The following is a 27090-nucleotide window of genomic DNA, read 5'->3' on the forward strand; positions in this document are numbered from 1 at the left end:
TCTCCTGTTTTACGTGTGATTTGTCGTCATCCAAATACGCAGAGGCAAAACAGGATGGATTGGAAAGACGAGGCAGGGAGGACTGGATAACTCAGCCCTTGGGGGTTGCTGATACAAACAGCATCAGTGCCCAAACTAGATTTTTCCTGCTGAGTGGCAGAGTAAAAAGCTTTGCCTGAGATGATCTGCTTTCACTGGTCTTGCACTTGCTGTGAAGGCTGTTTGTGAGAGAAGTGGCCCCTCTCTTGGCCATGTGCAGCATCATGGAGAGGCATCAAAGGGTGGTGTTCCAGCAGTTTGACATAGCCCTCTGCCAAGTAATTACCAACTGAAATGAAAGTCTTTGAGCTTTATCTTCCAGACAGTCCTGGCAGCTTAGTGAAGGGGATGCTTTTTAAAAGGCACCAGAGCGGTTTCTAAGCTAGGGCCTCCATATCCTCATCAGTTCAGACCTACTTGAAGCAGAGTGTGCTTTCCTTCAAGGCAACTATATGCTTCTGCTCCTCTGTTTCTCTCCTCCCTCACTCCTGAAGTCCTTAAGTTCCTATATAGTCCCTTTGGAATAGGGACCCACTGAAGCCATCTTCATTCCACTTGGCCTACATGGGCTCGGTGGTTTGGACTGAATGAAGTTTCTGTGAGCTCTCTCAGAGCTGGTTTGGTCCATCTCCACAGATACTGCAGTCTTTCTGCTGAGGGGCACATATCTTAACATAGCCATCCCAAAAACGGCCCCCTCCACTTTGAGATCAGTCCATTTTTGCTATTGCCCCCCTCTGGACAACTTTCTTCCCACTTTTCACTTAGCATCTAACACTGGATGCTGTCTCACCTAGGTCCTACCTGCCAGTTACAGAAGGATGTCACCAGTTTGCCAAAATACTGTGAAAATAAGGTCTTCCCTCTGACACCAGACTGATGGCAAGTGGCAGCAGCAGCTGTAAAAGATTAAACAGAAGAAAATGCCGCTCGCTTTGCTGGCTGTGCTGGGTCAGAGGTGGTGGGTGCAGGCTGTCCTGTGCAGCAGGGAGCTGAGCTGTGCCCCACCTGCCCCCATGCCATGTCCTGAGACCTGGTCACACACAGCACAGGACACCAGCACAGGCTTCCCAATAAAGCCCTGGTTCACTTAGGCGCCGGGTGCGTTTCTCTTTCTGCAGAATTAGTACAAGTTGGATCTCTCCACCTTGGGCATGGCAAGAGTGTGTTTGTTTAATTTTCAGATCTGTTGATCTGCCACTTCTTGCAACAGTTCGAACAACTGTCTGGAAAGCAAAGTCAAGATAATCTGCCCTTGTCTTTATGAGTTTAAAACACACATGGTGCTGGAGATAAATCAAGCTGATGAAGTGGAGAAAAAGGGTAACTGCTTTAATCTTTCTCCAGAACTTGCTCAAATTTTACAGAAAATCCAGTTCACTTATTTGTACATACTTTCCTGTATCTAATGGATTAAATTCTTGTCTAGTGGGGAGACATTATATTGCTGGTACAGAATTTGGACGAGGGACAGGTTTCTACTTTCAGTTTTACCAATAATATAATCTTTATTTAGCACTGGTTTGATCCAAAACAGTTTAACTATGCTTTCTTAAGGAAGTTAGTAATCATACCTTTAACTCTGGGAGTTGGACTTGATGGCCCTGACATTTATTTTCTGGGTTGGCACAGGTCCCTGTCTCTCCCTCCAGAAATCAATGGGAGTCCTGTGCGCACAGCTATTGTAGAAGAATTGTAAAAACCTGGTCCAGTGGTTTAAGTGACTAATGACACAGGGAGAGTCACCAAATGTACTTTAATACATTTTTTTTTTAACCTGGAAAAAAGCATAGTAAGAGGAATGTGGAAATAAACACTCTTCTTTTTTTTTTTCTCTTTTTTTTTTGTTTGTTTGGTTTGGGTTTTTTTGTTTGTTTTGGTTTGGTTTGGTTTTTTACCCCTGTAGATAATTCGTATATCAGGAACCAAAATATTGTGGGTTAAATTTTATTTTGTGATTCTGTTGCTTTCTAATGGCCTTGACTGCCAGAAGTCTGGGGAGGAATATCACAGAATCACAGAATCGACTGGGTTGGAAAAGACCTCGGAGATCATCGAGTCCAACTCTTGGTCCAACTCCAGTCCATTTACTAGATCACGGCACTAAGTGCCATGTCCAATCTCAGTTTAAAAACCTCCAGGGATGGTGAGTCCAGCACCTCCCTGGGCAGCCATTCCAATGCCTGACCACTCTCTCTGTAAAGAATTTCATTCTAATATCCAGCCTAAATTTCCCCTGGCAGAGTTTAAGCCCATGCCCCCTTGTCCTATTGCTGACTGCCTGGGAGAAGAGACCAATCCCCACCTGGCTATAACTTCCCTTCAGGTACTTATAGAGAGTGATGAGCTCACCTCTAAGCCTCCTCTTCTCCAGACTAAACCACCCCAGCTCCCTCAGCCTCTCCCCATAGGTCTTGTGTTCAAGTCCCTTCCAGCAGCAAACAAGAGTCAGGTTATGCAACTCAGAGTTCCTGGATTTATTTAGATGCCATTTTCCTGGTAAGAGAAATGGTTGACTCAGAATTGGCCTCCTAGAGGTTTAAGAAAAAATGTTTGATGAAGCTGTGGGCGCTGCATTTCTGTGCAATGTTCAGTATCTTCCCAAAAGCTCTTTGCCTTGGTGTAAAATGCCTTGTAAAATGCCTTGTAAAGCAAAGTGCCCCAGTTTCAGCTGCATGGTGAAGCAGACTGTTGTGGTGTGCCATGTCAGGAAGATTGCCAAAAGCAACCAAAACTTCGGATGTGTTGGTGGAAATGGGTGAAAAATACCAAATAAAGAGATTGTTTTACTGAAGTAATTGAATATAATTTTTGGCCTAAAATCCTATTAGGGAAGACTTAGTGGATTGAGCAGTAAAAAAAAAAAAAAAAAAAAAAAATTACTTCCCTTATCTTCCCTTAGCATTTGTTTCTCTTGGATGGCCCTCCTGTCTCCAAGAGGTTGACACCTGAAGCACTTCACACTGTGGAACTCAGGCCCTTCCCTGGGAAATAGTTCAGTGTTTGTATCCACTGATGCCTTCTGCCAGCAAGTTTGATTCTACCTGCTAAAGCTGGATAGAATTTATCACAGGTGCTGGGATTAAGGGGTTTACCGTGCGTACCAGCTCTCAACAGAGCTCCCGCCAATACTCTCCCCAGCATTTGCTTTTCAGTTCAGATCAGATGATGATTGACTCAGTATATTTGAGCATCGTGTTTTCATCACCTTTGAACTCTGTCAATGAATATATAAAAGCTCTGGCACTTTTTCAAGACTGTAAAATACGTCACTGTCTTTTTCTAGTAATACTGTCACACATCAAGTGAAGCTGCCACATATAATCACCCTAAGAGATAAAAGATGATGGTTACTGCTACGGACTTTTAAAATTATGGAAATTAACCAACACAATATTGATCTAAATGCAATGGTTGAAGAAGGCATTTTTGGAAGATGTACTTTCAGAGGTTTTATCTTCTTGATGCAGATGGAAGAACTCAAGTTATTCTAGAAATAGCTTTCATGTCTGTTTCTCCTCGTGTCTCATACTTTTGGCTGAGAAGTCTGGCTGCTCTGGGTCCAGTTCAGCCATGGTGTGAATAATGCAAGCCTTGGCGCTGATCCCTGATGCACAGGACTGGCTCTGTTAGCTGGGATGGAAGCGGCCCAAAGGCTACAGAGGTCCTCCTGCCTTTGAAAGGGAGCCGCAGAGCTGGCTGAAACAGCACTCACGCTCCCACCGCAGCTGCAAGCAGCGCTCCGCAGTGCGCTCTGTGTCTGCACATGGGTCTGGAAACTTCAACCCTTCCTGCTCTTGTGTCTGCGCCCAGGTCCATCGACCAAAAGCTTAACTACAAGCATTTCCTCATCAAAAACAGACACTTTCAGATGATCAGTTTGTGTGGGATGCTTGGGCCTGCCTCGGCAGAGCCTGACGGAGGACAAGGGACAGAGGTAGGAGGTCAGGAAGCAATGCTGGAAGACATACAAAGAGGATTTTCAATTAAACACTCTTAAAAATGGCCACAATGAGATTAGAGGAAATGGGTACCCAGATTCAGGTTTGTTTCAGATTTTAGTCGGGAACTGTGGAAGTATTAGCCTTCACTACTCACAGCCTAATGTGATGCCTAGGGAAGTCAATTAAAAAATTCCTGCCTGTTTTACTTCACTTTGGCTGTTGTGTTTCTGCACATGCATACGCTGAACAGAAGTGCCTGGCTGGAGCTGAGCTACCTGGTTGCTGTCTTCTTCATCAGCTGCTCCACTTTCTGTTTCGTTGGTACGACATCATCCAGCCTAACAGCACCTCATCTCTTCTCAACAAGTACCACTGGACATCAAAGTGCTCCAGAACTTCACGCTACCTGCAGGAATATTTGGGAACCTCTCTCTAAGATACTATGAAGGAAATAGTATAATTTTTTTTTTTTTTTTCCCCAAAGATGATTTTAACCACTTCTTCAAGTTGTTTGTAAAACAGCACATCTGTTTTCCTGCCAGGTTTTTAGGCAACGGGAGCAAAGGAGGTGAGTAAATCTTACTGGAAGTAGTACAGCCTTACAGCTGTATACATACTTTGGTCAATATATCAGACAGTTCTTTATTATGGGTTATTAAATAATTCAGTGCCTCAAAACCTCTGTTGTCAGTGTTCTGCTTCCTTAATGATACACACTTCAGCTTTTCCTGCTAAAATAAAAAGATAAGCATGTTTCCTCACACCCACGCACCCACCCCATGTGTGATCCCTGAAGAGATCTCAGGAATGAGAAGATCATCAGGAGAAACAGTCAGCAGCAGAAAAGACAAATTTCCTTTTAAACAATTCTTGCTATACAAAACTGCCCTCCAAAGACCTCTACATTAGGGACCTGTAAATAAGGGCATCACTATACTCTGAAGCACAGTATCATTAAATACAGTCAGCCATGAACAGCAAAAGTCAATTTCCATGTTGTCTAAACACCACTACAGCCGTTTGCAGGAATATTATTTAGATAACATAAGGGCTAATGTTTTCTCAAAAACAGCGCACGTGCTTCTTGTATGACCTCTAATTGCTGATCTGAATGAAGTAGCAAAGAGATATTTCTAGGAGATGCACTGGTAATTTTTTTCTTAATCTTTTCACATACTGGCTTTAGCCACTGCTGCAGGAGTAGCCCTTGCTGTGTTCTCGCCGAGAGCTTTGGCCCACTGCAGGGTCCAAAGGGCAGCTCACGCTCCCCCAGGAACACTGTCCTGCCTCACTCTGACACGTTAACTTCACTGAGATGAAGACACACCATTTTTTTGCATGCCATGGTGAAGAGGCAGATCAATAAAGATCCTTCTCCACTTCCTGGCCATGATATCACACTTTTGAGACATGAAAAGCCACCTGCTGTCTCTGGCACTTGTCCCACAGCGCCCCTGCATTGCTCTAGGGCATTTTCTGGGGCCAGAAGAGCAACTTTTTCTCCAGGCTCAGGGGTGAGTGAGACTTGGAGACAGCCAGTTACAAGTCCTTGGTACTGGGGAGGTGTGAGCAGGCAGGGGCTGGTCCAGGAAATGCTCCCCCCTCACCAGGTACTCAATCTTGCAAATTTATCATGAGAATTTTCCAGTCCAACCACACACATCTGCTTAGAGGCCCTTTATTGTGGTGGTTTAATCTGCACCACTAGCTTAGCAGGAGGAGCAAGAAGCAAGTTAATGGCTTCTGCAGCGGATGCTGATTTGGGAGGAGTGTGAGCAGAACAGCTGTACAAAGAGATTGAGAGAGATTAAAAACACAGGATGATAATAAAATGAGATTTGGTTTAGGAAAATCAGACTGAAACAACTGAGGAAAAATAATCTAAGTTTGTGGGAGTGAGAAAAAGCTAAGTATCTGTAATGCTGAAAGAGAACCTGCCAGAGAGTGAATTAAACAAGAGCTGGCAGTGCAATAAGAGCAAAAATGGACCAGAATAGGCAGCATGGTAAGAGAAAAAAAATGACCCGTGCATTTTTCGTGTCCGTTTCAGACGAGCAGGGAAGCACCTGATCCTGGAAGACAGAATGCAACTTGACGCCATTCACGTTCAGTGTGTCCCCAAGGAAACAGCTCTACAGGCGGCCACCATCAGCCCCAGAAACTGCAGCTGTTAACAAGCTGGAAGCTGAAAATAGGGAAGAAGTTTAAAAGGAATACTTTTGTTTTGCTAAGAGGCAAACCCTGTAAATAAGGAATTTAAAATATCCCACAGTATGTGACTGCTGAGATAGTAAGTCACACTGACGATTAGCAAAGGGGCAGTAAAGCAGAGAGATACAGTCGAAAGTGAGAAAGCTCTTCCAGTTAGTTCTGCGAAAAATAGGGTTTAGTTCTTGGGAAGCCTAGGTGAGTTTTCAAATGAATATGAGCTTGTCACCTTTTGTATCACAAGATAATTGTCTATTCTGGCCTTTGTACAACAGCTCATATTTGGTCAGAATTGGATCAGCAGTTGGAAAAAAAAAAGGAGAATGGGTAAGTATGCGTGTGAGTTTCTGAAAACTTCTACAGATAGACTGAAAATCGTCATTTAAGCTGTGTGAACAAAGTCATCCAGCGCCTTCCTGTTCTGCTGCACCGGCCGCAGGAGAGCCCAGCTGCGCCCCAGCAGCCACGGCGGTCCCCACCACCACGGGAGCAGGGAGACCCCTGCAGACGGGACAAACCCAACACCGCAAGCCTGCCGGGGAAAATAACCGGGCTCTTTTTTCTGAGTTTTCTGAGGGTGGTTTGGTTTTTTTTTTTTCTTTTTTTTTTTTTTTTTTTTTTTTCAAGTATTCTGGTATTGTTTCGGTCATTTCCTTCTTTTAATTACCCCCTTTCAACTGCTGACATTTCGGGACCTGCATGTACAAGCCGAACACATGCAAGTCTTGGTCTTAGAGAATTATGTTCCCTAACTAAAATAAAGTAGCCTGAATTCTACCTAAGTTTTGTGCTTGTATGGAGGCCCAGCAATATTTTCCTGAGATGTGAGGTCAGGAGATTGAAAAATGCTGTGTCCTGTGCCCTAGCATTGCCTTTGGAAGAAGTGTCGAGCATCACAAAACAACTGCTGACAGAAATGTAAGCTACATAGACAGAAAAAGGAGCCTCGCCATGTAACCCTGTACTAAACTGCAAAACCCCTAGAGTTCTTCTACCAAGTCAGCATGGAAGAAGTTTAGGAGCCTGACATTACCTACTAGGAAATCTCTGGGGGTGGTATTTATGGCTTGTGAGAAGGTCGTCTAGCCAAGAGCAAGAGGTATTAGGATGGCTACCCAGGCTCTGAGATCTACCTCTCCTCCAGGAGTTAAAGTTTCCTTCAAATTACAGGATGATTGTCTTGAGGATGCTAATAAAATCACCTGCTGTGCATCCTGGTTCAGGAGACATGTTTCTGGTGTCCAGGTGTGCCTTTTCCAGCTGAAGTGTGATAAACACACAAACACGTCACATCCTGCTCCTGACCAGCAGCCAGATCAAAAGAGACACTTGCTCTAAGTTACAGCAGCTGAGAATCAACGCTGAAACTCTCTTCCAACTGCAGAAAGGTTTGTGTATTATTTTCTTCAAACCTGAAAGAGGTTGTTCAAAGGCAGGTAGAAACCTGGAAAATAGGCTGTCATCTACCATGGATGGTCCAGCAGAACCCACAGTCTGCCCCTGGCACACATTATTACCAAGGGGCAGGAAAAACATCTGGGATGGACATACTGCTCCAACACAGAAATACTTGAGCTGAGGAACTAGCTATCCCAAAGACTTTCACCTGAAATATAACACAGATGGCCTGAAAGTACCTGAAAGAGCTGATTGCCTTCCACAGGCAGCAAACCTGATCCCTCTCTGTGCCTGAGCAGAGCTGAGTATGTCAGTCTCAACGTTAAACAAAAACACAGCACAATGATGCTTACATTACCATCCTGAACTGCCACGTCTTCTCTTGGAGGGGCGTGTGGAGCAAAGGTGGAGGCTGCATGTGGAAAGTTAGCCTTGGCTTTAAATGAAGCTTTGGGGAAGGCATGAATTCCAATTTGCAAGGGAATGCGCAACATTTCTGTCCTTGGCTCCTATACTTCCCTCCATCATTCCTGATTGAGTAACCTAATGAGTCCATTATAATGAGGTTGCCTTTCCTGCTGCTTTGATTACATAAAAAAACACAACATGGAGTGTGAAAGTCACATCTCCCTGCCAGAAAGAGGGTTGTATTATCCAGTATTTTGAGGCCAGGGCACTCCTAAATTCCAGTGCTGGAACTAGCATTGTCTCGCTCTACCATCTTTACCTTCACCAGCCCGCTAATAAACTACAATTAGCAGTGCAATCTCATATGACTTGGTGTGGGACATCAGCTATTTTTACTGTCTTTCATGAGTGGTCAAGTGGTTAATATCAATAAGTTAATACTGGTGATAGCAACGATTTTAGAGACCTTTTTTGAAAAAGAAGAAAAGGTAAGATATTCCTTGTATAATAGCAACATTGCCAAGCTCTGTAACAGCTCCTATTCTAACAAAGGGGATGTAATGATGTGACCAGGTGAGTAGATTTTCTTTTTTTTAAGGGGGTGTGTGTAATTTTCATTCCAAAAGTTTGCTTGAAAAAATGACAGGAGAGATCTCACTGGAGCACATAAGAATGAATAGCTACTGAAAGTTGCTTAAGGCATGTGTTCTTCACCCAGTGGACCAGAGCATCACCAGGCTGATGGGCCATCAGGTAAGTGAGCATCCAGGTAGGTATCATGCAGCTGGTACAACACAGTGCATCCTGCAGAGAGGAGTTATGGTCTATTGTGCTAATAGATCTTTGGGCAATTCTAGAGATGCACCCTGCTTACCTTCAGGTGCCCAGTGAACTATCTTCTAAGACATAATTATTGTGAATTCACAGAAACTGCCTTCCAGTAATGAACAGGCAATTTCCATGCCTTAGTTTCTTAAAAATAGGTAAAAGAAAATAATAGCTTAAACAACCATGCAGCAAAGCTACTCTTTGTTCTCAACCTTACTGTGTGTTATCTGTTACCATTTCAAACTCTGAGGGTATTTATAAATGTTTTACTCAGGCAATGTGAATATTTGCATGCACCAAGCTGGGGTGGCCGGCTGGGGCTCAGAACACCTTTATTCTGGCATCTGCAAGCGATACTGTTTGCATAGGGATGAAAGAAAATTAAGATGTCTGACTAATTAGTTTCCACACAATGTTCCCACCACCTGACAAGGTATCTCCATGTCTAGACAAAGCCAGCCTAATTACAATTAATAGCTTGACAGCTGAACTAATTTGTAACAATGTGTCATCTTCTTTAGCACCTTTTAGCCAATAGAATTGGAGAATCTCAGTTACTCCTAATTAGCCAGTGTGTTTCCAAGATGCAGAGAGATCACTAACCCCAACACAACCGACTGGCATGCAAGTGACAGAAGAAAACTCCCTGAGGAAGCCAGCCAAGTGCTCTGAATATCTCCGTGGTGCTAAGCAAAGCCTATCCTGAGAGCTGTAGGTCTCCTGGGACCCAAATCTCCCAGGTCGTTCCTCTGAAGTGGATTCCCGTGGTGGAGGAGGGATGAGCCCATGAGCCCTTGAAGATGGGAAGACCCAGCACACTGCAGCATTTGGGGACCACCTCTGAACTGCCTGATTGCTCTGGGGGCGCTGGGGGGAGATGGGGGAGGCTGCGGGCAAAGAGATCCAGGCTGACAGGGAAGAAGAACCCTCTCTCTCTGCCCAGGAGATGTGAAAGGTCAGCGGCACACATCAAGTCATTTCACAGCATGGCTGATTAAGTAACAGTCATTTGACTTTGATTAAAACACTTGGAAGAGCTCAGCTGTGGCTGGAGGCAATTTTGACTCCCCCGCCCCCCTTGCCCTGCACCACCTCAGTGGATTTGAAAGACTTCATGTGGGAAGGGGGAAAAATTAGGGAAAAGCAGCAAAAAACTTTGCTCTTAGACATGTGTGCTATACTGACTTATTTTAATGCAAAGTCCCATAGAATGAAATGTGCTCCCCTGGGAGCACAATATATGTGTAAAAGATATTTCGTATTTATTTTGGCTTAAAGAAAAAAGACGACAAATTCAGAAGGAGCTGTTGTAAGAGTATTTTTTCTTCTATCAAGCACTGGAATTAGGAGAAACAAATAATAATGCACAAATAATTAAGTAAATTGGCCAGACGACAAATCAACACAGCAAGCTCTGGCCCTTCAGATACCTCAGCTGAAAATGCCTCTCACTATCATGGAATTCCAGCAGTTTTGGGTTACCGAAGATCAAGAACGTAAAATAATAAACACTTGCACAATTCAAAAGAAATTGTAGGTAATAAAGCAAGTGCTTTATAATTTGAAATGATCTATTTGTTCCTTTAAATACCAATGGGCTTGCTCAATGAAGTGGGAATTTAACTGTATCCATTAAAAGATAAAAGACCATAAATAAAAAAGCAGCAATTAATTGTGTTGCCTATTTTTAAGAGGCTGGAGCTTAGTTTGTCACACTCTGGCAGTCTATCAAACTCAGCTCCATTACAGACGTCTTAAGCTGAATTGATGATGATATTCAAAACTAAGGGCATTCTCTGCCGTAGTTCTACCCTGATGAAAGAGCTTGAATGTATAGACGGCTTGTGTGATTCTATCATTCTTACAGTGTGAATTACAAATGTTCGAAATGTCAGCTTAATGAGTCATGCAGGAGTCTTCAATGTTCTAAGTCACTGGATCCAATTAATTTTTAAGTGTGCCTAAAATGAACAATGAAGACTGAGAAGAAGCAAATCAGTGGTTTCCCCAGACTCACTTTTTTACTTCTATAAGTTGGACCTAATAATGCTTCCAAATAGCTATCCAAGTCCATTATTAGCAATGAATGAGATTTGCAAGGAGCTGACTGTGTGTTCTCTTCAGCCTTTAAATCTGCAGTGAAATTATTCTGACTTGCAAAAAAATGAAGAAATGGAAAATGTAGATGTTTCTAAAAAAGGTTGTTTTTTCTTTTCTTTACCCCTGTTACTAGTAAAACTAGTCACATCAGGGACAAGACAAACATATGCATTTTTAAAATATCTTCATTCTATTTGCTTCATTATGCTTGAATACTGTTTTAGTTTTGTACTGTACTTGGGACAATAGAGTGAATTTTGTTTCCAGTGACTCACGTTTTTATTGAGCACTGTGGGCCAATGTCATATAATTTTCACCATAACCCTGACACCTGGACCATTAAACTCTAGATCCTGAGTAGTGTGTATCTTGCTAACGTGTTTGCTTAGGTAAGAATCTCTGCTGACTTTTCTCAGCTGCAGCTCATCTGAACTTTCCAATGTGGTGGCTCCCTTTCCACATGTCAGGAGAACACCAGCAAGCAGAGTGTGAATGAAACTCAAACTTCAAGAGTCATTAAGGCGGGTTTACTGCTGTGGCAGGCCTGTTCTCTAATTTGGGATACAGCTGATGTTGTTCCCTGTCCCTTGCCAACACACATTCTTGCACTCTTCGGAGAAGGGTCTCCTGGATGGGTTTCACACCTTATCTTCCCTGTGGGCCTGGATTTCCACCAAGAGAAGGTGAAACCCCTCCTCAGGGACGCCCCTAGGTCTCACAGAGGAAACGCAGCAAATAGCCAAGTGGTGGCCATGCTATAAACTGCTTCAGTTGTTCACTCAGTGAACATGAACTCCTGAGACCAAGACAGCAAATGAAAAAGGAGTTTAAGGAGAAAAGGACCAAGTACAACATTAGAACTCCCTACACCTAAAGGCCACATGCCCTAGAAATATTTTTTTGAGCAAAGAAGAATGAAATACTTTAAGTCTTATGACTGAAAGATTCAGCTTGATTGACTTATAGCGAAAGTCACCAGTGGCTTACCCGATTTCATATATCTTGAGTGATGCTGCTGGTACCAACACTCTTTTATAGTACCACAGAGAAGTATCTGAGAGGCACCTCTAGGGATTATTTTAAACTCTTGTAAATATTGGGCAATTCAAGGAAGGTTTATGTTTGAATGTGCCTGTATTAAGAAGAAACCCTGACCTTTTGTTGTGTTGCAGGTGGTTCTAGAGGCATAACCTGAAAACAGAAAATGTCAAAACATGAATACAGAAGACGACCCCCCCCAAAAAAGCTATATGCTGCCAGAAGGTGTCAATAAATCTATCTGCCTGGAACACAAAACTTTGCCTGTGGGGTTGCATTTTAAGAGCCCAGGGACAAAACTTCAGCTTTCCTGTAAGTTAAAGGCGGTTTAAAATAAGGAATGAATGAAAGAAAGAGAACAGCACAAGTACACAAGTGAAACTGAAAAAAAATGCATGGCTTATTTATGCCACCTACTGGATTTTTCCCGAAATATCATTTCAATTGGTTTAGTTGTCATGATCATCTGTCACTCCAGCAAATACTTAAGTTTGCATGGGAGGCTACTCACACAAGTAGACCAGCTGATATCAAGCCAATGACTCATGAGGAAATGACATGTGTGCACCAACACAGCTCCAGGACTGGAGATGGAGGTAGCTGTACACCTGTTCACTCTACTAACACAATGGCTGTAGGGCAGCCAAGATGCTCAACGCTGCAGGCAAGCACTCAAGTCCAGCACTGAGAAGTTTCCCAGATCCCATCAGTACCTCAAGGGAATGTGCTCGCACCGTTTCTCTCCTTTGGTTGACCCTTTCTGGCTGTCTTTGATATTTCGTTCCAAATGTCCAGAGTGTTTATGGACACAATGCTTTCAAACAATAAGGACTGTCAGGGGAAAAACCCTTCTGGCTGGATGCACTGACAGGAAAAAGACCCATATTAAACAGAATCAGACCTACTCACTGACAGAAAAACAACAAAAAAACCCCACTAACCACCCCCTCCAACCAACCAAAGAAAAAAACAACCCACAAAAAAAACCCCAAACAAACACCGAAAACACCCACAAAACCAAAACCAAACACACAAACAAACAAAACCATCAAACCAACCAAACAAAAAGAAGCCCACCTTATTAAACAGAATCAGATTTAGCAGATATCTAAGATGGACTTACTAAATGCTCTCAACTCTGCTGACCTTTGCGAAACTAAAGGTCTTCCCTTTCTATGCCACAGTGTCAGAATCAAGTCCTCTTTTAATTTGTGACCTCTCTACAGAGATACTCAGTCACGCCAAGTGTGGTGGGGACATGGCTTGTCATGACTTCACATCTGTACACATCTGTACTTCAAAATGATGATCTTATGAGCAAATAAAACATTTTTGCAATGTTAAAAGGATCAGCCAAAGGCATGCATTGGCAAAGGACAGATTGTCACTAACAGATGACATTTTGTACTTTAAAGACTTATGCAAAAAAAGCTAAAATGAAAGGATATCTATCAGCTACGTAGGGGAAAAAAAAAAAAAAAGACAAAAGGTAATTTGATTATTTTTTCTTTCCGACCAGAAACATCCATTACCATTATTTCCAAAGGTGCCAGAAAACTGCAGTAATGTTTAGTCACTGACATCATCACTTGATTCAAATCAGAGATGCCCAGACTTACATTAAATGAATGATCATGATTTCCAGAAGACTTGCAGTGAGATTGCTCTGATTTGTGTTAGAACCACTGGCAGTTTATAACCATCTCCTATTCCTCTATGACTCCAACAGATGTCAATTTCAGTATTGTGTTGTCATTCTCACCAAATACCTGTTAAAAAATTTTGAGACAAACATTACACATTACTCAAGGTGCAGCTTGAGCTAGCAAAACCAAAGCAATTCATCATTAAAGGATCAACCATGTACTTGTGTTCATCAGACATCTAGGTATTTTGGTGGTATTCATCCAGAATACAAAATACTAGACAGGTACTAACAACATTAATATTTCGTTCCTCACAAATAGGTTCAGTAACATTATGGATAATGCAGACCTGTGCAGTTAGCCTAAAAGCAGAAGTAGAAAACACTAGTTATGTGAAAGACAGCTGAATTAATGTTCTTCTTGGAACTGTTGCATTTTCTGCATCTTGTGATTCATCTCTGAGCTTGGCTGTCCCACTTAGTTCCCAGTGAAATGTCATATATAAGCAGCTGGTGACTGCTATTATTTCTCCTTTGTCTGTCTGCTTAATGCATTATGCTTCTCTTTTTTCACTCCTTCCAGTTTTTCTCTTGCTCCTTCTGTCATTTTTGATGTACTTTTTCTTCTCCTACCTTTTCATACCTCAGTTTGTTGTTGTTTTGCCTTTCTTGTTCTTTTGATTTAGCCTCCTCTCATCTCCTTTTTTAATTTGCATTTTCAATTGACTTCAAGACAATTCGCATTCAAGCACCTGAAAACATACCTGCAGTGTGTTCAACTGTGCACAGAACTTTACAAACTGGATTTTCATTTTCAAGATCACGTCTACACAGCAGCTTTGGAGCTTGATCAATGCCCCTACAAGCTGAGAAGTTCTCAACTGATTTCGTTCAGGGTGGAATTTCACATTTCAATATATGAGGCTAGTCATGCCTGTATGCGTTGTTCATCTCCTTAAACATAAATCATATACACCATTAGGTGTATAGGCAAATCATATTTTTGTTCCACAGAACATTGTATTAATTTCCTCCTCTTTTGCAGGAAAATGGGCAGTTACTGACATCAGAAACGTCAATCCCAGCAAAGCAATGCAAGGGAAAAGTTTGCTTCCATGAGTTGAATGCTTGTCACACCCTCGCTCCAAGCCCACCCAGCTCCTGCTGATGCCTCACTTGAGGACCACCTGACTGCAGGAGACTGGGCCTTAACGGGAGTGTTTTAATGTGCTCTTTCCAGAGGGTGGAAAGTGCCATAAATGTCTCCTACATTGTACCATGAAGGAAAATGTCAGTTAAATGTAATTTAGTGAAAGCTAATGGAAAGCGTCAAGCAGCAAGGATCTGCAGCTTTCTTCAGGCTGGGATCAGCACTGATTGTTTCAAGCAGAGAGGCTCAGTCTGAGCAGAATTAGCTGGGAGATAGCTGGTCTCAAAGAGAGAGAAGCTTTCCTTGGCTTCTTCTACTTCTAGCAGAAATAAATTTCTACCTACTGTAACTTATTACCATCTGATATGCTGAGTCATGAAGCTGGGGTTATAGAAATCTTTATGCAATCTTTATAAATCAGCCTCACATAATCTCAGATGCTTTCTGCTTCATCTCTGTTGAGTCACTCATTTGACAGTTGTCATTCATCTTAGATTGAGATGTAATTTAATAGTTTCATTTCAGCATGAAGATAGCGTCATCTGAAGTCGAGCCTGGAAAGATTTAAAGGTGTAACAGAGGAAATATTAATACTGTAAATAATATCTGTGGGGCTGCATGGGTCTATAAATCACCTAGTGCCAAGTTGGAAGGGGAGCCTATGTAAAAAAGAAAATCAAAAGCATCTTCTCCTGTGATCATCTGCGGAGTATGCAGGCTCCAGCCACCCACACCCGCTCCAGAGGTGCTAGTTACCGAGCCGTGGCTGCAGCCGCACTGCCAGTACGTGTTGGGTTCGCTTCCCACACAGATACTGACCTATGCCCATACCCATTTAGGGTTATGAGTGTAAGGTAACCTGCAAACAGGGCACATAATGCAGCAAGCAGCCAGAAGCCTCACAAAGGAGAGCACCTGAACTGCTGCAAACTCCAGTGTTTTATTTGGGGGTCACACCTCTACCTGGGCCAGGCCACGTTGGTCACCTAACCAAACCTGGCTTACCCAACCCAGAGCAACACAGGGCTTAATTATAGCCTCCCCACTTCCCGGCTTGCTCCCGCATACCGCGGCCGGCCGCCCCGCCATCAGCGCGGCCTGCGCAGGGCCCTGCCCCGGCGGGAAGGGCAGTGCAGCCGCAGGGCTGCGGGGCGGCCGCCGAGCCGCCTCCGGCCGCAGCGAGGGGCGCGTTGCCGTGCGGGGCCTGCGGGCAGCGCGGCCGAGCCGAGCCCCGCCGGCACCTCCAGCACGAAGCCGGCGCTTGGCGCTGCCCCGGCCCAGCACCCACCGCCCCGCCGGGCACCCGACGGCCCTTCGGCTGGCCGGGCGGGAGCCGCCTCTCCCCAGCGTGCTGGCGCCGCGGGCCGGACTAGGCGGGAAGGAGGAGGGGGGCGGCAGGAGTGGCCGCTCCCCACCCCTGGTGCCTGCCCCGCGGGGGAGAGCGGGCTTCATGGCCGCTCAGGCCGGTCGGGGGGGCCGCGGCGGGAGGGGCGACGCCCGGGTGCCACCGCCCGCCAAAACGCGCAGGGTGGCGGGACGGGGCAGGGCAGAGCCGCGCCGACCCCTCGCCCAGCTGCCCCCAGCCCGCCGCGATGCCCAGTGACTCCCCGGCCTTCAGCAAGCCCTCGGACGCCGCGGGGCCGGGGGACAAGGCGGGAGGCTTCGGGAAGGCGGCGGCCCACATGGCGGCCGCCCCGGCGGACGGGGTCGCCGCCGGCGCGGCGGGGAAGAAGCCGCCGCGTCTGCCCAAGTGTGCCCGCTGCCGCAACCACGGCTACTCCTCGCCGCTGAAGGGGCACAAGCGGTTCTGCATGTGGCGGGACTGCCAGTGCAAGAAGTGCAGCCTGATCGCCGAGCGGCAGCGGGTGATGGCAGCGCAGGTGAGCCCCGCGGGGCGGCCCCCACCAGCCGCCGCTGCCTCGGCGGGCTCTGCCCGGGGAGGGTGGGCTGTCGTGCCGGCGTTCTGCCGGCGGTGGGGTCGTGCCTCTGCGTCCCGAGGGGTCCGGTGCCCGCAGGAGCCAGGCGGCCGGTGCCGCGCGGTGCGGTGCGCTGAGACAGCGCGGCCGCGGGGGAGCCGCTCCCCGGGATGCACTTAGGCCACCGCGTGCCTGAATTGGCGAAGCTTTTCACCAGTTTTCCCGTTTTTTTGTTTTTTTTTTTTTTTTTTTTTTTTGCATAACAGTAGGAGATGACCTGACGGCGTGTAGGATTTAAGTCCCGGTGAGGTGGCAGCCGCAGCCGTGAGCGCTTGGCTGCTCCCGTCCGAACACGCGTCTCCGTCGGAAAACGGGCAAAGCCCAAGGGCGCGGATCTGTTTTAAAACCGCCGATTTTCAGCTTGCTTTAAAATAGATAATGAATAATTTAGCCAATTAATTGGTTAGCGAGAATATTTCCCACTGGCGGTGTCGTATTCGGTATATCTGCTTTTCCTGATGCTAGGTGGCTTTAGCTGAGCACATTTCTAAATAGACTTTTCTTGCAACGGCGTTCCTGGTTTTACATAGAGCGGCTCTATAGACAGCTCTGTAGTTGGGTCATCGTAAATCTAAACGAAGATTCAATAGAATTCTTTAAGAAACTGAACCGCATCCAGTTCTGTGTAAGAGTAACTTTTTTCGGTAGGTAGTACCGCTGAAGTCACAACTCTTTGGCAATGCAAATGGCAGCTGTATTAGTCCTTTTGATCTTTATCTTGAACACTTCGTTAAGAGGAGTCCTGTTGACAGGAGGACATTAACAGGAGGACTGTTAGGGCTACAAGCGTGGCTGACCTCTGTGAATGGAGTTCCACGTTGTCGTTGATGCAAACAGTCCATTGCACACAAATTAATGGTAAGGCTTTAGGGCTACTGGTGCAGGAAAAGGCAGGGGTATCAGACTCACCGACCGGGTTTGCAGCTATAGTACTTTTAGAGCTTTGTGGTCGTGCATGAAGTGAATGTCCACTTGACAGATTTTTAAAAACCTTAGCAGCCCTGGATTAAATCCTTCCCTACTTTTTAATTTAATTATTCAGTGCAGGTATATTGAATGTCCTTTGAACCTACTGGGAGCTTTTGTTCATAAACAATTCCTCCTTGTCGGTGGCGTAGTAGTCCAGAAATTGGTATTATACCCAAGTAACATGCACTTTTTCTGCATGGTGTGAATCACTGAATAATAAGTGTGGATCCCTTTGCTGCCTGCGTCGGGGGAGGGAGCACGAAATAGGGTGTTGCCCGAGCAAGTGTCCCCTTCTGCACAGACTGTTGTCCTGCTGCCCAGCAGCTTCTGTCAGGAGGTGAATGCCTCCTGCTAGCAGTGACCCTCCTGGAGGTTTTCTTTTCCCTGCCTGGTGTTTCAAAGTGGCTTTGAAAGCCTCCCTAACTGAACCTTATCTGTGTAGGAGTTACACATTGAAAATCTGACTTTCCCCCTTTTGATATATTTCTGCAATAAGCCCCCTGGCACTGGTGGAATTTTGCAGGTCAAGGTTACTGGCTTGTGAAGTCAAAGTGACCCATGGTGTTTGCAAATTTACACCCCCTGTTTGGGCTGCCTCTATAGCAAGAGCTATTGGTATTTAGCAGTATTATGCATCTGTATTAGAAAAATGTTGGTGTTAAACAGGGATGTAGAGGGAAATCCTGTCCAGCTTACCCAGGAGGACTTCCAGCAAGAAAAGCCCATGATCCCAGTCTGTAATCTGGGACAGATTTCTGAGGTTCAAATGCAGATACAAATCAGTCACCTGGCAAGTTGCAGGGTAGGTATCTGTAAAGCCCCCAGCGTTGTGTTTACTGCCTGGACCACACGTCTTACTTGGCACAGGAGGATCGCTATGCAAAACTGATCTGCCAGTTCGGAGGCAGCAGGAGGGATCCTCTGTATCTTCGGTAAGCAGGCAATGTGGTTGGTTTGTATCCAGGTCCAGACTGCATGGTACCTGTGGGCTTTACCAGTGCCAGCTAGGCTATGGAGCAAGCTACTGATGTGTGTTGGGAAAGACATGGGGAGTTCCTGCCCCTCCAGGCCTGGCCAGCTATCTGCAGTGTGTGTGATGCTGGCTGAGATACTTGCAGGATGATTCCCTACATTTGCTGTGCTTCTGCCGTGATAGCTCTCTCTGCACTGAAATTGCCTTGAAGGGATAGATTGCCAGCAAAGAGACAGCAAGCAAGCTTGCCCAGCAGGCTTGGACAGAGCAACAGGTTGCTGGTGTAAGCCCTCATAAACAGCTGCTTTATATTGATGAAGAGACACAGCAGAGCCTTGCAAGCAGATAAATTTGTTATCTCCAGCCACTGTGTACCAGCAGAGAGGAGGGTAGTGATTCTGTGCTTTTTACAGTATACTTAGCTGAGGGGCAACTCTGCTGGGTAGGTACAGTCAGCTTTAATGTCTTCATCTGGCTTTATTGGAGAGAAATTTATATAGCACCGGCATTTTGTAGGTTTGTTCGTATGTGTTTGGACAGAAAAAGGGGCTGGTTCTAAATATCTTTATAACCTACTTTATATCTTACTCTATCCACTGGCTGGGTCGTGACATCAACACCGTAGAGAGTACTAAGAGGAAAAAACAGCCTCGAGTTCAAGTCTTTCCGTGGTGCCACTATGATTTGTGCAGAAGCCAGAGAGCATGCCCTACATCTGTCTTCTTGTTCCCAGGTTGCGCTGAGAAGGCAGCAAGCTCAGGAAGAGGAGCTGGGAATCAGCCACCCGGTGCCCCTGCCCAGCGCCCCCGAGACGTTTGTTAAGAAGAACAGTGGTGGCAACTCTTGTCTCTTGTTGGAAAACAGCAGCCCTACCCACTCGACGAGCACAGCCATGACGGCAGTGAGCGCAGCGTCAGGTAAAGCGCTGGGATGGCGGCTGCTGGGGGCAGGGGCTGGCGTTGCTACACTTCCCTGCTGTTTGCTGCAGCGGTGGGGTCATGGAGAATCCCCTCTCCAGGACCGGTGTGGCACTGTTGGTACGGTCAGCAGAAGGGAAGAACCCGAGCTTGGTCTTTTCATATATTAATTGATTATTTTTACTTGAAAATCAAAATCAATTTGGCATTAACTAGTGCTGTAATTGAATTTAGTAGGGTGTATACCTGCAGATAGAGATTTATAGGGAGCTTTTTGCTTTCTCCCAAAGTTTGTGCTTGTGTCCTGGCCACTGCTTGTTGGGTGGCTGTGTAACTTCTTCAGAGCTGGAGAGTTTTCAGCGTTGTATAGGAGCCGAGTATGTAGGTAATGTCATTGGCCCCAGCAGCAGAGAGCTGCCACCTTATGTGACCTGATCTGTTCTGTGTGAACTACGAAAGACTGACACAGCCCTTCCACTCTGTTACACGTTACTGTATTGCATTTAACCCATGTAAAACAAACAAACAAACCCAGAACCAAAGAACAACATTTGTCTGTAGATTCAGTAAACAATGGCTGAGTACAATGAGGCCTTAAAAGAGCTGAAGACTCTAGGCAAAATGCTTTTTCCAGTGAAGAGCTTATGCGTGACAGATACATTAATTGAGTATGTATAAAAATGAAAGTGATGTAATTGACTTCTGCTGTTTAGACAGAAAAAAAGGCAAACAGAGGAAAGGAAAAGGAAATTTTATTCATTTTTATTGATCTGTGTTGATTTTGGTAATACAGGCGAATATAATTCCTAGTTAAAAAGATGCTTCTGAAGTGGACAGTGCCTTGCATTAACTAATAAAAGGACAGCACATATGTGAGTCTGTCAAACAACATCACTCTGTTTTGCAGACCATTTAAAGCGTTGTCAGGTGGATTTGTTGCATCCATTGCAGACAGGCAGTTTCAGACCAATGTGGAGGAATTTCTTTGGAAAGCTTGTAGAAGAACTGGTTGATAAAACAATAAATAGCTTTTTATTAGCTTTTTTGTTTTCATTATTGCAGTCATGTTAGTGCCACATTTGAATTGAGGCAATTACTCCTTTCATATTTTGATTACTGCATGCTTTGTCTATAGATGTGGAAAAAGCTGGCTGGAGATTAAAGTAGTATATTCACTAATGTATAGAGATTGCATGTAACTTAGGAGAACAAGAAAACCCTTGCTTACACAGAAAGACCAAAAAATGAAAGTGTCTTACTGTCAGCGAAATTTGCATAAGCTTTGGTAATGTTTTTAAAATGTCAGTGGAAGTATTTAATTTATTAATCCCATTTTAATAATTTCTTATTAGTGAATGAAATTATGGTATTTTAGTGAAAAACATTAATTAAACAAGCTTAAGGCAATTCACATGCTTTAATAAAGTCTTGAAAACATGAAAATGCCTAATTTTGAAGTGATTTGAATTGTTTGAAAATTTTTGGTCAAAGCAGTTGTAGAAGGTTTGCAGTCATCTTTCTTAGAGTGGATTTCTCTTTGTGAGCAATTCAAATACATTGTTTCTGAAGCATCTTACTAAATAACTGTGTGTGGGTGACAACATTTAAAATACACAGCTTCATATCAAGATGTAAGATGTGATTGCAGCCAAGAATCAAGGCAGGGTCAGTTTTGTTCACCAGAAATGGAAGAACCTGGGAATGAACAGGAAATTGAGTTCGTAATTTTGTTTTTAGGCACCTAAGTAGCAGCAGAAATTCACGCTTAGCTCGAAGGCAACTGCACTGCATAAAGTTCTGTACCAAACAACTCTGGTAGGTTCATCTGTTGAAAGCAGTGTAGGTGCTGGTGGGTGTGGATTCAGTGCCACTGGTGACTGTGTGGTGGCTCTGAAGCTGCAGCAGGCGCTCTGTGTGGGGTGGCTTCATCAGATGCTAGACTACAGGCTTCACCCTGGAGAGACTGATATTTTTTCAGTGAGCAATACTGCTTAAATATTCTGATGCTTGCTTCTTTTATTTAGCACATAAAGATATTCTGTTAGATAAGTGACATGAAGTTCTTGTTCTAGGTGTCAAGTTGTTTTAGGACCAGTTACTTGAAGGATTCGTGCACTGGTGCTATATCATTTTACTGGTCCCCTCAAGTGCAAGCAAAATGAGAGACCCCATGAGAGCAAGCATTGCAGTGTCTCCATTTGGTAGACTGAGATGCTGATTTTGCAAGATTTTACAGTAATTTCTAAGGCAGGCAGAGAGAGCAAAACGCTTAATGGTGGGGGAAGTCAGCAGCTCCCTGCAAGCCCAGCGGAACGGGGGGCTCCTGGGAATGCAACGTGCCCTGTATGACATGTGCTAGGCTGGGCAGGAGATGGTTGTGTCAGTGGTAATTCTGTTCCTCCTGTAAGTTTTTAGCTTCACGAGCGCAGTTTTTCTTCTGGAGTTCCATCACGCAGAGTGTTGTTTGCCAGCGGAGGAGTAATGTATGAAGGAGTCACACAAATCAGACACAGTGCCAGAGAGAGAGTCTTTCTTTGCTGTATCCGTTTTATTGGCAGATCAGAAATATTATGACACCTGGAGAGACCAGAGACAATTTTTCAGATCCTTTTGTGACATGCTGTTTTTGAAAAGGGGAAAAATGAGTTATCATGGTCATGCTGTAGGGGGTCTGTGCATTCACCATCACAAGCTTGGAAGCTGTGTTTGCTTTAGATGGAACATACCTTCCCCACTCAAAAGCAAACTAGAAATTTGCAGGGTAGTTGGAAGGGAGCAGACGATGGTCACAGGAAATTAGTAGAACCTTTTGCAGATATATTTTATAGTTTCTGTGCATTTTCCTTTTAGAAGTTGCAGATTGCTGAGAGCAAAGGCTGTTTAATTGTATGGAGTGACAAGAAGTTGTGATACCAGGGCATCTAAAGTAATTGCCCTTCTTTCTGTAGGGTAAGTACATCTTATTAGTTTAACTAATGTGGAAAACTCAGGAAAATATTATGGTGAGGCATTTAAAATGTGCCTTTCAGACATACTCATTTTTTAAAACCTGAGTTCTTCCCTGTTCCATGTCAGTTTGGTACCTCTGCCATTTTAGTATTTAGAAATCACCAAGGTGGGAATGGGGGAAGCGTGATCCTGAAACACCTTCAAGTGAGAGCTGCTTGCACTGAAGGAAGGAGACAGTGTGTTTCACCTTTTCTCCGTTCTTTTTGGTCCTCATCACAGACTGAGGGTCATGTTTGGTGGGTGGGGTGGCTGCAACACACGTCACCTGATGACTGGAAGGTGTTGGAAAGCACCCCTGCTTTCTGCTGGTCGTGTTGGCCCAGTTTAGAAGCATCTGGTGCAGACGGGGTTGCTGCCTGGTGCTGAGTGCCAGCTCCTGCGCTCTGCGGTGGCTGGTGTCCTGTTGGCTTTGCAATGACCATTAATAACGGTGCCTTCACAGTATTGCTGACTGACAAGTTAAACACATCATTGTCAGCAATTGTGAGGGATAAGCTTGCGCTTGTTATTTCCCCTTGCTATGTTTATTATGCGTGACAGAAGCAAAGTAGTGTTCTTTACACATTTTGCTAAGTAGGTGCTGCCTTCACTTTGAAACTCCTTGAGGAACATATGTATTTTTTTATCTGCTCATAAATACGAACTGTAGTGGGGTCTGCAGTAGTAACTATGACTAATGAATGGTGGTACTGAGATACCTTTGAAATTGCAGTGCCCTAGATACTTCTGAAATCCATACCTTGCCCTCTTTACTCTTCCTTTGCTTTTTAAATGTTTTCTTTTGCATTGACCTTTTCCACAATATTGTATTGTGGTTTCAAAAAATGATGCCATGACCTTGCAGATGTTGTGCTGCATAGGTAATGAGTTTAAAATGTTATAATTGGAAGGTATCGTGTCCTGGTTTAAAAAAAAAAAAACAAGGAAAAGAAATTTTCTCTTTGAGAGAAAGTAATCTTAAGTCTTTACAGTACAGTATCACATGCTGTCTGAATTTCAGTGTTGTTAAAAAGTCTCATTATAGTCAATTGCTCGATAACATGAGGAAGCTGCCATGGATATTTCACCATGAGAGTGCTTAAGCACTGGAACACAGGAGGTTTCGTTTAAATTTGAGAAGAAACTTCTTCACAGTGAGGGTGGCAGAGCCTGGCCCAGGCTGCCCAGGGAGGTTGTGGAGTCTCCTTCTCTGCAGACATTCAAAACCCGCCTGGACACATTGCTGTGGAACCTCATCTGGGTGTTCCTGCTCCGGCAGGGGGATTGGACTGGATGAGCTTTTGAGGTCTCTTCCAATCTCTGACATTCTGTGAACAGGTTACCTAGAGAGGTTATGGAGCCTCCATCCTTTTGGAGACTCAAAACTCTGCTGGATGGTGCCCAAGCAGCACAATCCAGCGGTGAAGCTGGCCCTGCTTTGAACAGAGTTTTGGCCAGCTGGCTTCCAGAGGTCCTTTCCAAACTAAACTTTCTCGCAATCTATGAAATGCACACTTTTTTGTACTGACATTAAGTTAACGTGTTGAGATTTGAAATTCAGCCAGCCTCAGTACTGATCGGAATTTGCAATCCTGGGAAAGAAATGCTGACCCTTTTGACCTAAAAACACTTAATGACTAAATCTATGGTAGATTTCAGCAGAAAATCAGCATCGTGGGGCTTGACAAGTGGTGGAGAGGATTACTGGTAATAGTTCAGGTGGCAGCAGCCTCAGCAGGAAGGAGAAGGAGGCATTATGTGTTCTGCCTGCTTGTACCAGGCCTAACATTATGGCATCATGTCCTCAGAGGTCCTGGTGGGCGTGCAGTGGTTACAGGTCCATCATCCTGCTAATTCCTTTTATCTTTGTCTCCTCATTACTTTATAATGATGATTTTGTGCTGCTGCACCCACTACTGCTGCACCAGTTTTGATTGCTGACTGTCTCCTGGTCCTGCTGGCTTTCCTTCAATACTGAGAGCCGAGCAGCCCCAGCCATTGATTCTTGGTGCTTTTCCCCAGCTTCTCCCACAGGCAACAACCCTGTTCAAAAGAAAAGACCATAGTTGTACATAATGTGTCTTTACTGGATTGTAACACCTGGTAAAGGAATAGGTTTTGCATCCTTCACCTGTGAATAACTGATACCTTTCCATCCACAAGGCAGGTGTGCCAGGGTAGGTTCGGGTTGGACATTAGGAAAAGGTTCTTCCCCCAGAGGGTGCTGGAGCACTGGAACAGGCTCCCCAGGGAGGTGTCACAGCCCCAAGCCTGACAGTGTTCAAGAAGAGACTGGACAATGCCCTCAGACACATGGTGTGAACTGTGGGGTTGTCATAAGCAGGGATAGGAGTTGGACTCATTGATCCTTGTGGGTCCATTCCAACTCAGGACATTCTATGATTCTATTCTATGATTCTGTGAACTGTCTTAGCCTCTCTTGCACTGGCGTTATTTCCACAACACAGGCTATTTTTTCGGATCAGTTGCTGGACATGGTCTTCTGCCTGTATGGGCGTTTCATCAGTTGCTAAATCCCTTTCAAGTTGGACTAAGTAAATATGTGGGGAGTGTTTCACTTTGAACAATCTTTCCTTGGTTTAGGATGAAGCTTCCCCTAATAGACTAGTAAAATTTCTGACTGATACAACTATGTGATGAACAAAGCTCCTCACAGTGTGGTTGCCATGCCTTTGCAATTTTATGTTCCTACTGAAAACACGTGCTTTTAGAGTTGTTTAGAAGGGCATTGCTTGTGAAGCCAGGGGGGGCGTTTCTGCATCTCTCCACTGCTCTGGTTTCCCTGTACTTGGGAATACTGCAAAGGAGTTTTAAGCATCTCATTATAAAAGGACATAGATAAATCTGAAAGTATAGAGAGAAGGGTGACAAAAATGATGTATGGCTTGTAGAAAAGGAGACTAAGGGTGGATATAACAGTCTATAAATATTTGAGAGGTAATAATATGGAGGAGGGGGAGGGATTATTTACAGTGCTTGAGACAGCATAACAAGGAGCAACGGCTTGAAACTAAAAAAGACAAAATTAAATTAGACAGTAGACACTTTTTCTCCTAACTAGAAGTGCAATTAGCAATGGAGTGACCTGCATAAGGACAAGGGGGTAAGTGAAGCATAATCAGGAGAGGTGTTTAAGAGTGTGTTAGATTACGATCTCAAGTGATTAATATGGGGGTAAACTCTGATCAATGTGCAGGTTAAACTAGATGACAGAAATCTCCTGCAGCTTTTTCATCTCGTGTATGATTCATTGCCTCTGGCCATTGTTTGACTGTGTTAAATAAATCATAATGTTACAGGGTTCTGCATCCCTGATTAGATGTTTCCAGTTAATTCTCCAGTTCTGGAGCCTGCAGCTTGCAAAGCTTGCACTTTCCCTGCGCCTCCTTTCAAGCAACGATCGTTCCTCATCTTTGCAGCTTTGTGTGTGTGTGTTTGTGTAGGTGCCTGTGTTTTATCTGAGCTAATGTCTTAAGTGCCATGCATGTTTATTCAGTGATGCACAGACCCTGACAAAACTGCAGTATTTCTGTCATGTTGGTGAAACACATAGAACTAGTGGCAATTTTCAGAATTAAGTTTCTAAATTAAGAAGTTTTACTTTTCCTTTCAGGATTTTGATCCTGTCTGAGGCTTCAGTGGGTGTGTAAAAACAGATAGTAGCATAAAAAGATTTGGAAGAGCTGTGAGGTTTTCAGTGCGGGGCCGGTGCAGGGCTGGGTCTGGGAAAGCCGTCCGCAGTGTGCCAGAGGATCAGGGAGCCGCTGGGCTGGCTGCGACCTACCCAGACCTGCTTCTGTGAACACCTTTTGGCCGCAGGGGTGGAGGTGAAAACCCACAGGCAGCTCAGCAGGTATTTCCATCCTTCTTTCACGTTTCAGAAGAGCTTTTTTCCCCTAAAGAATTTGGAGTAGATTTTTTTTTCCCCAGAAATCTTTCACCCTACTGCTGTCTGTGTTTACAGCCTTTCTCTCTGACTTTTCTCACATCAGGTGAGGTTTCCAGACGTAGAGCAAGGTCCCCACCGAGCAGCTCTGAGCAGGCTTTGTCGTGTACACTGTCCTCGTACCTGGAGCTGGGGGTTTCTCTTCCTACCAAAGGCCAGTGGGGCTGGTGGGCAGCCCCTGTTGTTCTTTGTGCCTTGGAAGCTCTTCCTCCGTCACGCTGGCATTTGCATGTGTGCATTCACATTTAGAGAGTTATCTGTGCCAGCTTGTGCTTTCCATTTGTCATGAACACCAAGATAAGGAATGTAGCAGGAGCAGAAGATGTACTAAGAATTTTCTGTCCGAGGGCACATAATTACTCTATCTGCAGCTAACCTCGTTCCTTTCTGTGTCCTTGAAACAGTTGTTATGACTTATCTGAATGTGTGGGGCTTTCTTTTTGTTTTTAGAAAAGATATAAGTGGGGAGTGAAAGGAGTACTGCACGCTTCCTTAACTGAGCAGTGGTGTGATTTCTTGCCTTTTTTTCACATGCTTTCTTA

At 44.6% G+C, this 27090-nt stretch overlaps 1 protein-coding gene across 2 annotated transcripts in view; it reads left to right on the forward strand.

The window, feature by feature from the left end:
- The first annotated feature begins 16224 nt into the window (after nucleotides 1–16224).
- The window catches only part of DMRT1 (doublesex and mab-3 related transcription factor 1), a 62294-nt gene continuing 51428 nt past the window's right edge, over nucleotides 16225–27090 (forward strand). The window contains exons 1-2 of one of the 2 annotated variants that reach the window (XM_065861025.2): nucleotides 16225–16638; nucleotides 19410–19593. In XM_065861025.2, the coding sequence (XP_065717097.1) occupies nucleotides 16351–16638; nucleotides 19410–19593 (472 nt within the window). In that variant the 5' untranslated portion in view covers nucleotides 16225–16350. The remainder of the gene's footprint in view (nucleotides 16639–19409; nucleotides 19594–27090) is intronic. The other variant, XM_071801987.1, reaches the window with a different exon arrangement.

The sequence above is a fragment of the Patagioenas fasciata genome, chromosome Z (assembly GCF_037038585.1).
Source record: "Patagioenas fasciata isolate bPatFas1 chromosome Z, bPatFas1.hap1, whole genome shotgun sequence".
Taxonomy (NCBI): Eukaryota; Metazoa; Chordata; class Aves; order Columbiformes; family Columbidae; genus Patagioenas; species Patagioenas fasciata.